We start from the raw sequence: 13730 nt of genomic DNA on the forward strand, positions 1-13730 counted from the left end.
ATCTACATATTTAAGAATTTTGCCATGATAACAGATTTGAAAAAGTCCTCTGTAACTATGGCTTGGATCAATTCATTGAAACTAGAATTTAGTAGAATTCATTTGAATCTAGTAGCACTCTTTGCTTACCATCTTGGCTTCTCCCAGAATAGAAGACAGAATAGGAGGATGGCTGGAGTGTTCATTCTCCAAATTACTTCATTTCTTTGTACAATATTTAATTATGAATCACAAATTAGGTAGGCTTGGTTACTGCACCTACTTGACTGAACAATGTGTGGTTCCACATATCTTAAAATGACATGGCACATAAGCATATTTCATGGGCATGCCTAGTATTTAAGGAGAAATTCTTTAACAGAACCGTTGCCTAATCATTTAAGATTCAAAAACAGGATAAACAAATGGGGAGCAGCTCAAAAGATACATTTATTCTTCGGAGCTGTGTGGAGAAATTCTTCCAGCTATCTACCAACTATCTTCAGGATTAATCTTCAAATTACCCACTGTCAACATGAAGGCAATGTCAACAATTTAATCCTTTTATCATTACATGTAGATCCTCAGTCATCAATCATGAAATTTTCTCTATCATGAAGGATAGGCGGACTTTTAATTCTATAATCGTTGTGTGCCATAATTTCCAAAACAACAATTAAAACAATTCTTACATACTGGATTATGTGGTCAGTGTAGACTCGTATAGTGCAGACTGAACTCCATTGAACTGAATTATATGAGTCTACACTGCCATATAATCCAGTTCAATACCGTTAATCTGTATTCTGAAACTGGATTATATGGCAGTTTAGAAAGAACCTAATGCTGCTCAATAATGCACTTTGACAATTAGAGTGTCATATTCCACCACCATCACCCACACACCACAACAAAAACATAAATTAATGCTTCAAAAGGGGAATTATACTTCTTTAACCATTCCTCAGCTGATTTCTTCAAGTGATTTTTTTTACTATATAGCATGGTAGAACAGTAAACTGTTGCTTGTTGGGAAAACAGGAGGGATGCTAAAACAGCAAATGTATTTTAAAAAATATTTAATTGGCCATTTTCTATGAGGAATTCTGTTGAATTCTTTCTGACGTAAACACATTTGTTCTGGCTTTCAAATTCTTTTGCCAAAATACCTATTGTACATTATCCAGAGTTAAATACTTTTCTGATGCTTTGTAGCCATAATTACTAGGTTTTACAGACATATCAGACTAATTTGCTGCTTTTAAAAAATCACTCTTGTAGTTCCAAATCATTTTGTGATTAGAACAATCCAGTTATGCTGAAATCCACATTTACATCATACTAATCCTACATGATCACTAAATGCTTACACAACTACGTATATAAAAGTGAAACAACAAGTGCATGTTGGTTTATGGAATATGAGTAAATAAAGAAAAAACATGCAACAATCCTTCCTATTCTTCATTTCTTCCTTTTCCAACTTCTAAAGTAATTAGTGTATTGCACATGAAGTTAAATCATGTGAGAATACACAGCCTTTGGCACTTCTTATATCTGATCCTTAACGGGGGGGGGGGGGGGGGACAGAAGAAACTAACTAAATAAAGAAACTAAAAACGATTCACTAATCTCTTATAAACCAGTAATAAGCATTTGGTTTGGCATATAACTGGCATGCTAGCAATTAAGCATTTATATGTGCACTAGGTCACTGTTTGTTAAACTGTTGGTCCTGGCTGCAAACGGGGTCATGAAAAATTTGGTGACAGTAAAAGGTTTTGGAACACCACCCATTTATGAAAATTAGGTGTGCTATAATCATTCCATTGTGGTGATGTACAAATTGAAGTTGTACTTCTATAATTCAGGGTTTCCCAAATTGCTCAGGGTATCCCAAACATTTTACAGAAATCCACTCCTGCTATAGAGTGCGTGAAATGTTTGGGAAATAAAAAGACTTCTTACAAAGAGTCCTATGGAGGTGTCTTCTGAGAGCTAATTCAGCCCTATAGCCATCCACAGTTGCCCCCTTCATAATCTTATAGTTGATTCATAATCTTATAGTGCTGGGTGGCTCCCAAAAGTCACCTGATCTACCCTCTTACAAGTGCAGAAGTTTGCTACTAAAGCATTCCTGAGAGGTGGTCATTCAACCTCTACTTAAAATTCTCCAAGGAAAGAGAGGCCACAGTTTCTGAAGGGGTTGTCTGCTTTGAATTGCTGTGCATGATCCAGTCAGAAAAAGATTGCATTGAACATTGAGATGTGATGCTTCAGCAGTTTCTCTCAAATTAAAAAAATCACTTTAGTTATGTAATCACAGTTTATTTATAATTTATCGTGTCAGAAGCAAATTGAGAATACAGTTATAATGTATAAAAAAAACTCAAACCAAGTTAAAAACTTGATATTATGCTAAATTTCCTTTGACCAGAAGTCAGCCACTTCAAGTGCCTCTGTAAACATAATGGTAGCATGATCAATCAACACAGAAGCAGACTTCAGCTTGGCCAAACAGCATTCGATCATTAATCTTTAAGCTACTCTGTTACAATAATCCTGCTGCAGAAACTATATTGTATAGACTTCCAGGGCCAAATTTGACTAGAATTACTTGTCTTCAAAGAAAAAACATGTACATTTGGATTAAAACTGAACACTTTTTATCACTGTAATATTTTTCTGATAGAGATGTTAACTTTGAATTGAAGAGCATTATGAAGAGCACTGTAGTAAAAAAAAAAAACACTCTCCACCTGTTCAAATTGGTTTTTCTTATAAAATGTTAGATAATCCTAAATCTCACCTATGTAGTTTGTTTCTTAGGAAAAGCTGTCCCAATGGCCATAGTGACCATTGCTTCTTGACAGTGACACAAACACAACTAGTTCATTGCATATAATATGTTCAGAAATTGGAGCAAAGCTTATAAAGAGTGAGTTAGCATCCACAGTTAATTGTGTATCAATGTGGAAATTATTGATAAATGGCAATCTTCATTATATTATTCTCTTCATCCTGCATGTCAAAAATAAGTTTTCTCAAAAAGGTGTTCTTACCTCAGATTTTCAATCAGCTGCATTCTTGCGGAACAAAGAATCTGCCTTCTGCTAAAGACTCATTCTGAAATAAAGGTTTGACTATTGCATTTTGAAAGAAAGGTTTCTTCTGATTTTGTTCTAATGCAAACTTATTATCTGGTCTTCGCCAGGTTAGCAGTGAAATTTCTTCTCTAGGTTGCTATCTCACTCTGTTTTCAAAAGATCTCAGAGCAACATAAGGTAAGTCAATATTTACAGGTTAAAACAATTTAAAATAGTAAAAAAAATCTAAATAGACTAAAAGGATATTACACACAATAGGTTTGAAGGAATAAAATGATTTTAACATGCTTAAAGTTCCCAAAGAGATTAAGAAATAGCCACACTTTTCCTAGGTGCCTAAATAAAACCATCATTAGTTCCAATTAGACAGGGGCATGTAGGGAGAAGTGCTTTCTCAGATATCAAGATTCCAAGTCATTCAGATCCTCTACCTGAAAAATGCTCAGCATTGGTGTAGAATGTGGTATGCAAATATTACAAAATAATAAACAATAAATGAACTTTATTTATATAATGTCCTATCTCCATGAAGGGACTCAGGATGGTGAACGACATAGTCAGCGAACAATCAATGCCGTACAAAAGAAAAACATATAAACAAATAACCATCCCACCAAAAACCCTCGTGGATCCATATTTAAACCAAAAATAAGACTCATTATAACTTGTAAAATTTACAAAGATATGAATGGATTGGAGGGCCTACATAACCTTTATAGACTACTTACACACTGGGTTGCTGTGAGTTTTCCAGGCTGTATGGTTATGTTTCAGAAGTATTCTCCCCTGATCTTTAACCTGCATCTGTGGCAGGCATCCTTAGAAGTTGTGAGGTCAGGAGAGAATGCTTCTGGAACATGGACATAAGGCCCAGAAAACTCACAGCAACCCAGTAATTCTGGCCATGAAAGTATTCGACACCACTTACACACTGTTTTCCTAGAGGAAAGGAATGGGATTCCTGCTACACAAAACACTTCTGAGATGGTGTGCAGTCCAACTATTAAATGTAAACCTTGCTCTCAGTCTCTCCCATCAACACTTCACTGCCAAACAGTCTCTTTCAGTTTGTTAGCAAGATGCCCGAAATCACATCCAAGATACAGATCAGAAAGCAGTAGTTGTCTTTGGATGTACACTCTCCTACAGATGGGCAGGGATCCATCCTTGTCAGTTTTGACTCATATATTCTTGAGTGCAGCAGGAAATTCTGACACAGCATCAAGTGCCCTATTTTTAACTCTATAAAAACTAACAGGTTTTACAAAGCAATCATTTAAATTACAGCCTTGGTCAACTCCTTTGTTTTAATTGTGTTTGTGTACAGACACAACTAACAGTAAGGGCAGGAACAAGGAGACTGAGACTGATATGGACACTCCCAATTGTGCAGAGAGCTTTATAACATAATAGTCTCATAACTACCATAATGGTAAATGAGGTACAATGACTCTCATTATGAGGCTAAGAAAGAAAGATCTACCTCAAATACTGAAACAAATTATTTGTTTCTAATAAAAAAATCTTTTTGAAAAAAATCAGATTAGATTACTATTAGAAAAAATAAGATCAATAGAACCATGTTTTTAAGAAGCATCTTGGATACCATCAAATTTATTATTTTGTTAATCTATTATTGTTTTGAGGCCTTTGTTTTGATGTTCATTTCTGTTCAAAAGGATGTTTCTGGACAAGTAGTTCTTGTTACAGGATCAGCCAATGGAATTGGAAGACAGATTGCACTGAATTTTGCACGCCTTGGCACAATTCTTGTTCTCTGGGACACTGATGAAGAAAACAACAAAGAAACCGCAGAGCTTGTCCTAGGCAATGGAGCTCTTGCTGTTTATACTTACAAGTGTGACTTGAGCAAGAAGGAAGAAATCTATGCAGTGGCAGATCAGGTAAATACCAGGATTCACTTTCTTGATATTTTGGGGAAAACCTTACATAAAATGTAGCTACTTTAACCAAAACTATATTTGTCAAATGGATGTGGGAAATAATCGTATTGTCTGCTGCATGGGGCTAGGAATAAGAGTGTGCGTACATGTCACATGACTAGACTCAGGGTTTGAAGCACTTCTCATCTCACAAATTAATATGGAAGCTATAATATTATTATCCAGCATTCTATTGCTCAGTATCAGAACTTTATAAAATGTTGTGATAGAACATTCAAGCCAGAATATGATTAGCAACATGCATATGCTAAAGAAAAAATGAGCATAAAATGTATACATTAGAGTAAAAAAGTAAAACAGGATTGCTAAACCACTTGCTGCATGTAATTACCTTAAGCAACCTTTGGGAAAAAATGCTGCATATATTAGGAAAATATGCACATGCATACAAATATTTGAGCATAAATCATTGCAGAAACAAAACAGAACAAATTTAACAGAAAAAATAGAAACTGGGAGAAAGAAAAAGTAGCCAGATTTGTTTGTCCATAGTTGGAAAGAGAGTTTTGTAAATAGAAACTGCACCCTGTGAACAAAATTGCCAACTATTGTTTCTCTCCACTGCCCCCACCCCTCCCAAACCTCACTCTGAAATGTCTACTTTCTTAAGAGTGTGAGGAATTGCCAGAGGAATAGAAATCACGGTTTTTTCCACCTCCGTTCAGATGGTATTCTCCATCGTACCATAGTGGTCTGCACAAAGACAAGGAGACACTTTGGAAGTAATTTCTCTATATTTCCCACATATTCATGTGTCGAATGTGGCTGGGATTAGAACCCAATAGTGGAACTACATGTTGGCTCAACAAACTTGGATTCCCAAACTCCAGAAGATGAGGAATTTTGCTGAAGAAATGACTGCAGATAGGAAGATGTTATCTGTGTTTTGTTTGATCCTCTCCCCTTGCTATTCTAATTTCTGAATTTGTATTAATCTAAGGCAGTGGTTCTCAACCTGTGGGTCCCCAGGTGTTTTGGCCTACACCTCCCAAAAATCCCAGCCTGTTTACCAGCTGTTAGGATTTCTGGGAGTTGAAGGCCAAAACATCCCAGTGGAAATTGGTGAGAGAAGAGGATGAGAAAGAATATAAGGGTTATATTCTTATAAGAATATAAGACTGACCAAAACCTGGAATATTTCAAGTAAGGGTTTGGATGCAAAACAATGACTACACAAGTAAATCCAAACCAAAAAGAATGGGACTATGTCAGTACTTCTGGGGAGCTTTTTTTCTTTCTGGATTAGCCAGACCAGCAGTCTATTTAGTTTTGTTCAGATCTCAGTAAAGTTTCTTTTTCTGAACTTTAGCACCCAGATTGCTCCAGTTTGCATGACCCATTCCAATGCTAGATTCTGAGAGGAGTTACTTTCGAGGCAAGTCTATACAAAAAGTTTATGCAATGAAAATAGTAAATATCAAATTTGGTGGATGCTCAAGTCTCATAATATATAATGGTATCCCTCATATAAAATGGCAAAATCAAGGTTTGGCTTTTGAAACTTTAAAAAAAATCAAGCTGTGACTCCATGGATGCAGAATCTACAGATATGTAGGGTCAACTGTACCACTGATTTTACTGCCAAACATAGAAATTACTGGTATCCACTATATGCAAGCTATACATTTGAACAACTCTCAACCATTTTTTCAAGAAAATAACAATATTTACTAATAATATTGAAAAGAGTAGTTCCAGTCTTATGCAACAGAATTATATCTTATATGTTTTGATAAACCTATGCAACAGAAATTCTAAGAAAATACAATCTAAACTGCATTAATAAATCAGAGTGTATATTTAGTCTAATAACTCAACTTATTTCCGTTTCATTGCAGGTGAAAAAAGAAGTAGGAGATGTAGATATTCTAATCAACAATGCAGGTATATTGAGTGGAAAGGATTTTATTGATCTTCCTGACTCTGATATGGAAAAAACACTAGAAATCAACACTAAGGCACATTTCTGGGTAATTATTTTCTTTTGTATCTTTAACTGATTTTTTTCCCATGAAAAACTTTTAGAGCTTCCAAAATTATATTTGCATTCAGGATGACTTGTCCCACCTCACTTTAGTGAATAAACAAACTTATTTACCACACTGAAACACAAAGCAGTAGTTTCTCAGCTCCACAGGTACTGAACACACCCTGATGATATAGGTCTCCATGGCCACCTTCTAATGCAGTGGTTCTCAACCTGTGGGTCTTCCCAGAAATTCCAGCCAGTTTACCAGCTGTTAGGATTTCTGGGAGTCAAAGGCCAAAACATCTGGGGACCCACAGGTTGAGAACTACTGTTCTAATGGCTCTACTTCCTCCTTGTATTTGAATCTGACTAGGTGCAACTCCTCTATCAGCCCCAGATCTATCTGGGCTGCAACTCATGGCTGTCCTAACCAGTCAGTTGGTTCAGCCTTCAACTTGGAATGTAACTCCCATCAACCCCAGCCTGCCTACCAAAGGGGTAAGAATATTAGGAGATGCATTCAGACAAGTAGGCTGAGCTGGCTGGCTGCTTGAAAGAAGAGCCACACCTTCTTTCATGGGTGTGAATCATTTAGCTCTCTGGGTGTGGCTGGACCACAACTGTCATCATCCTTTATCATATTCTCTAAGCCCACTGGTTTTTAAAGTTTGATCATGAAGAATATGTGTTCAATGTTCAAAAATGGGAAGGCCGGGAGGGGGGGGGTAAAACAGAAAAAGGGGGGGGACAGTTTTGTTCAGGTTTTTTCCAAAGCCATTTAATCTACAGAAAAATCTGGTGAAAGGTGTTTAGAAAATGTCCTTTTCAAATTAGAAATAATTTAAAATTTTCTACACATTTTCAATTTTTCTGGGGGGGGGTGGCTTTGGAAAAAACCAGGAAAATGTTTTTTCCCCATTTTTGGGGGTTCTTCCCAGGCCTTCCAATTTCTAGCTATGTTTGGTTCAAATCCATGTGAGATTCACATGCCTGTCCAGATATGGGTGGACTACAACTCCTACCAATCTATGTCAACCCCCCCCCCCCAAAAAAAAAATCCCTCCAGTATTTTAAGTTGTTCATGATGGGTATATTTATCAAATTTGGTCCAGTTCCATACATACAAATATATTTACTAGACATATACCATATAACAGGCCCGTAGCCAGGATTTCGTTTCGGGGGGGGGGGGGCTGAATTTTTTTCAGGGGGGGTTTCGGGGGGGCTGAGTCTGACTGAAAGAGGGTCTACCCTAGCAAACCTTTTGTATCATTACCCCAATACCCCCATGCATATGGGATATATTGAGTAGGGTGATCAGATCATGATATGAATAAACATAACAGTTTAAATAATGCACCAGTAAGGCCTTTTCGTGAACTACCATGAGAATTGGGGGGGGGGCTGAAGCACCTCAATATATTTACAGAATAAATAGTTATCAAGATCCCGAATCAATACAACTGATTGTCATAATTTATTATATCAGCTTTCATCATAATGTGTGAGCCACTGCTTTGCAGAATGGAACAGCAAATTTATATGAAACTTATCTAGTACTAATGATGCCTTACCCTCTTTTGTTACAGACATGCAAAGCCTTTCTTCCAGCCATGATTGCATGCAACCAGGGTCATTTGGTTACCATCGCAAGCGTAGCAGCACTATGTGGCTGCTTTAAACTCACAGGTTAGTAAGGCAGATACATATTTATTGTCCATGTATTATTTAAGCATAGATTCAGGGTAACTGCATTCTTGCATTTTAATTTGTGGCTGGCCAATAACAGCCGAGTCAATGCTACATCTCTTCATGAATCCAATCACCTTCCAGATTAAAGGTCTTGGAAGTTTTTCAGGATTATTCTTCACGGTTTTGTTTTATATGGAGACAGTGGTTCTAAAAGATTTTGATTTTATGTGTAACTCAACTTTCCCCTTGTCTCGGGCTTCCCCATTACTTCTGAGCTGACAGAGTATTTGTTTTTAACTGTATCACCTTGGCAAATAAATCTGTCAGTAGAAATCTCTGTTGGCAGAATGTGACACTAGAAGATAATTTAAAGAGGAGTAAGGGTAAGTCTGTTAGGAGAGGCTAGCTTTATTTAGTTATTTAGCATGCAATTTTCTCTCAGCATAAGTCTCAGGCTGCTTTACAAATGCTGAAACAAGAAAAGCCAAAAACATGGTTTAAATCACAAGTCAATTAAAGTACTCTTCATTCATAGAATAATTTGAAAAGATGAATAATATTTTTTAAAAAAAATACAGCTCACCCCATAACAATGGTTTCCCGTGACACATTCATCATTAAACACTTCTTTGAAGACAAAAGATTTTTACTTGCATGAGAAAGGAGAACAGAAAAGCTGAAAGAAGCCACTGAGGGTGTTTCTACTCTGTAGAATTAATGCAGTTTAGCACCCCTTTTCTTATCCTCGCCAAATGGACTTATGATAGTGAGAGAGAGTAAAAGGACAGATGGTGTGTAAGAGACTAATACTAGATTTAAAAGGAAAACATGGCATATTATAGTTTGAAGAATATTTAACCCCATTAGAAAAAGCAGTTTTGGAAAACTTAAAGAACAGACAGCAATAAATTACTTGAAAACAAAGTGCTAAAAGGGGTTAAAGGGAACGTTTTCTTTGTTTGTATTAGCAATGCCTGATCATACTGCAAGATGCCTTCAGAAATGAATGGAAAAAAGTCATATGCAACCAAAAGTTTAAACAAGATCATAACAAAAAAGAGAACAAATGTGACCTCTGCTGGCAAAAAAAGGAAGTTATAAAGGGGAAATGTTTTTAAATAAAGGCTGGTAGTCAGCAGAAAGCAGTGATATTGGCATTTTCAAAGAGAGCAAAATCTGATGACTAGAATGCGAAGAATTTTAATGGATCAGTCTACCAACTTAACTGAAGGGAACTAAGCCATTCTGACAGAAATTAGGTTGGCAAAAGGCTTTCTGAGATAATAATTGAATTAGGTAAGTAATTTGAGAAATAACATTCAAAAAGATTAAGAGTGGAAATAAAAGTTATAAAAAGACAACAATGTAGATTTCTTCAGTGAATGGAAAGATGTTGGAAAATTGAATCATGATACAGAATGAGACTCAAGGTAAAATTTTCTGGATAAGAGAAAACAATTCACCCTGGAGAATCTATGGGATAAAATGAAAAGATGACATATGAAATTGTACAGTTGTTAAGACTAAAGGAAAACATTAAATATGACCTGCATATGAAGTTGTCTCTCAGGCTGGATCTACATCACCCTATATCCCAGGATCTGATCGCAGATTTTCTGCTTTAAATTGGATTATATGTGTCCCCACTGCCAGATAATCTGGGATAAACATAATACCTGGGATCAGATCCTGGGATATTGGGCAGTGTAGATCCAGCCTGAGGACCCTTCCAGACAGGTTCATATCCCAGGATCTGTTCCCAGGTCTTCTGTTTATCCCAGATTATCTGGTAGTGGGGACTCATATAATCCAGTTTAAAGCAGAAAATCTACAATCAGATCATGGGATACAGAGTTTGTTGGGAAGGGTCTCAATTGTCTTCTGAGCAGAGAAAAACTCTGAATAGAGAAAAAGACTGTAGGAAAATATAAAGAAGACTAACATTTGATGATTGAGTGCTGGGGGGGGGGGGGATTAGGGCCCAAAAGTAATATTGGGACATTAAAAATAAGTGACACTTAAAGTAGATTTGAGCTTTAATTATTAACATAATATTTGTTGATAAAGTAAACATATGAAATCTTGGATCTGCCTCTTCCTCTACTCTGCTTCAGTTCTCCCTGTTTATAGGTTTTCCCTTTTCCCTAATACATTCCTTTGTATTAGTTTTTGGGTGGAGCATAAAAAGCCCCTAGAGGGCAGTCTTAGTTGGTCTATTCCATTTACCTGTATAGAGCTCTTTTGCTGGACTCCTCCTTTTTCCTGCAGCAGAGCTACAGTGAACAGAGACTTGGGCATTGTCTGGTAATTCTAGGCCCAAGCAACCCCCCAAAAAACAGGTATCCTTAGCACCTCCATTCAGCGATATTCTTATACCAGCAGTCCCAGAGATAACAGAAGCTTTTGACCAGGTTAAGCTTCACAAGAAAGAAGACTGAGGCAGCTTATAAGCAACAGCTTGTAAACCATAGCTTTGCAGAAGACTCCAGAGAGATGACTGCAGACAGCAATATCTCCTTTTGTAATGTATTATTTTAAGCTACTTTATAATACTCCCGGGTGGAGCTAACCCTTTATTCATCTTGTTTTCAGTAAACTCATTTGGTTATCTTTTCACCTTGCCTAAAGTACCTCTGTGTGTTAAGGGTCTTAATCTTAACAGAAGGTATACAGATAGCCCCCAAGTAAAGCCAAACATTATAGTTTTTCCCAAAAGCTCAGATGTGCCATCACAAAAAAGCAGAATCTTTTAGAATTATAATTGGGATCTGACCAGCCAGGAGTCATGTTTATCCCATAACTGTTTCATTTAGTTTGTTCTTATTGTTTGTGGATGTGGGTTGGGAATATTAAAGTATACATTGCAAAGAGCTTTGATTGTGTGTTTATGCATGGCAGAAGGTTGGACCGCATGGCCTTTGTGCTCTCTTCTAATTCTATGATCCTATGATTAATTGTATCGTTACAAGATAAGATGTGCCACCTATTACATCTGAACTACTATAGTTGTAAAATCATTCTGATATGGTTTGCCCTTTGAGAGCACAAAATTAGCAACACTCTATTTGGAAATAAAATATAAACTCTCTATTGTCATGTTCAGAAGTTCATCTGTGCTTTACATACAGCTGTTCCTGCATTAATCTTATCTTCTATCATATGTCTGGTTCTTTTCTAATGCCATCTATCTAAGCACTTTTTGTTGGCAGAATTTGGGGGACAGTGGATTCTATTAATTATCCACACACTCTTCATGAATTTATTAACTATACAGTTAAAGCATGAATCCAAGAAGTGGACTGAATCAGTATAAATATTTTAATATGTAGCATTTAAACAGGGGAAAAGATAAGATTTAAAATGGTTATATAGTAAGAAACAGAAATGTCATATTTGATCCATTTGACTAATGCATTCAACTGTAAGTATTTACTTATCAGTCACTGGTTTTATGACTGGGATTTGAGGGAAGTTTATAATATATTTGTTATCAGATTTGTAAATATTTTATCTCTAAACATATTCAGATATGACATTTCTTTTGGCTGGTACATATTTAATCATTTTGCTTAATTTTTAGACTATTCTGCAAGTAAATTTGCAGCATTTGGCTTTATGGAATCTATTGCATTTGAACTAAGAAAAGCAGGAAAGAAAGGCATTAAAGCTACTATCGTCTGTCCTGGATTCGTGGATACAAAATTAATTACTAAAGCAGAATCAGCGTAAGTCATCATTTTTGAATAGGTTCAATAAAAACGGGAGTTGGAAACACCTGGTGGCATTTGCCATGAAGATGCACGTAATACAGCAACAGATGCATCTTATCCCACATGGGATGGACCTGGAATGAAGAGCTTTTTGTCAGCACTATCAATGAGCAAATAATCCTGGTTTTATTTTCTCCAGAATATACAGAATTAACATTTTGTCTTCTTTTAGGAAGCCAATTCTACTTCCTGTCTTCAACCCAGAATATATGGGCAAGCGGATTGTGGATGCCATTCTGAAAGATAAATTTTATGTGGTCCTGCCAGCGTATGCACGACTCATTCTTCTTAAAATGTAAGAATTTCTGAGTTTTTTATTTGTTCAGATTTCTCTCACTATCCGAATGAAGCAAAGAAAATTATTTCCCCAACACACTCGACATTAGGTTACCTTTGAAGACTTTTCAGAAGCTTCAATTTGTCCAACGGGCAACAGCCAGAGGGAGTATACAACCCCCTGTTATGTCAGCTCCACTGGCTGCCAGTCTGCTACTGAGCAAAATTCAAAGTGCTGGCTTTAGCCTATAAAGTCCGAAATGGTTCCAACCCAGCTTACCTGTCCAGATGTATCTCTTTCTATGAACCCTCTCAGCGATTAAGATAATCTAGAGAGGCCCTGCTCATCATCCCACCTGCTTCACAGATGCGGTTGGTGGTAACACAAGATAGGGCCGTCTCAGTGATGGCCCCTCGCCTATGGAACTCCCTCCCCAGTGAAATTAGAGAAGCCCTCTCCCTCCTGACTTTCAGGAAAAAAGCAAAACATGTTTATGGGACCAATTCTTTGGATAGAAGCTGAGTGCAATATGAGAACATGGATTAGTGATATGACGAAATGGAATGGCCTTAGCTTACGATTCTGGATAGAGTGATTTTAATAATTGGCTTTTAGTATTGATCTGTTTTAATTTTTTAATTTAAAGTACTTGTTTATTTTATTGTTTGTTGTTAAAGGCATCAAAATCCTGCCTATCTGTAAGGCCGCCCTGAGTCCCCTTTGGAGTGAGAAGGGTAGGATAAAAATATAGTAAATAAATAAATAAACTTACCTCAAGTAATATCTGACACCTAGTCCTTTACTTTCTATAGTCTACATTTGGTTTTATTTCACAGGAAAGTGGCCTTTAAGTATTTTGCTTAAAAGATGGAAGTAAGAATAGCCACTTTCTGTAAACACTTTACCTAGCAATTTACCAAACAATGAATGGTTTAATCAAAATCCAAATTGCTGCAAAATATTTCCTGACTT

The 13730-nt window shown here is 36.5% G+C and overlaps 1 protein-coding gene across 1 annotated transcript; it reads left to right on the forward strand.

The window, feature by feature from the left end:
- The first annotated feature begins 4666 nt into the window (after window positions 1-4666).
- On the forward strand, window positions 4667-12780 carry LOC132774858 (short-chain dehydrogenase/reductase family 16C member 6-like). The gene is made up of 5 exons (XM_060775353.2): window positions 4667-4990; window positions 6889-7020; window positions 8609-8708; window positions 12292-12436; window positions 12654-12780. Exons 1-5 carry the CDS (start codon window positions 4667-4669, stop codon window positions 12778-12780), a joined length of 828 nt encoding a protein of 275 aa, XP_060631336.2.
- Window positions 12781-13730: the final 950 nt, after the last annotated feature.

The sequence above is a fragment of the Anolis sagrei genome, chromosome 4 (genome assembly GCF_037176765.1).
Source record: "Anolis sagrei isolate rAnoSag1 chromosome 4, rAnoSag1.mat, whole genome shotgun sequence".
In the NCBI taxonomy this organism is placed as follows: Eukaryota; Metazoa; Chordata; class Lepidosauria; order Squamata; family Dactyloidae; genus Anolis; species Anolis sagrei.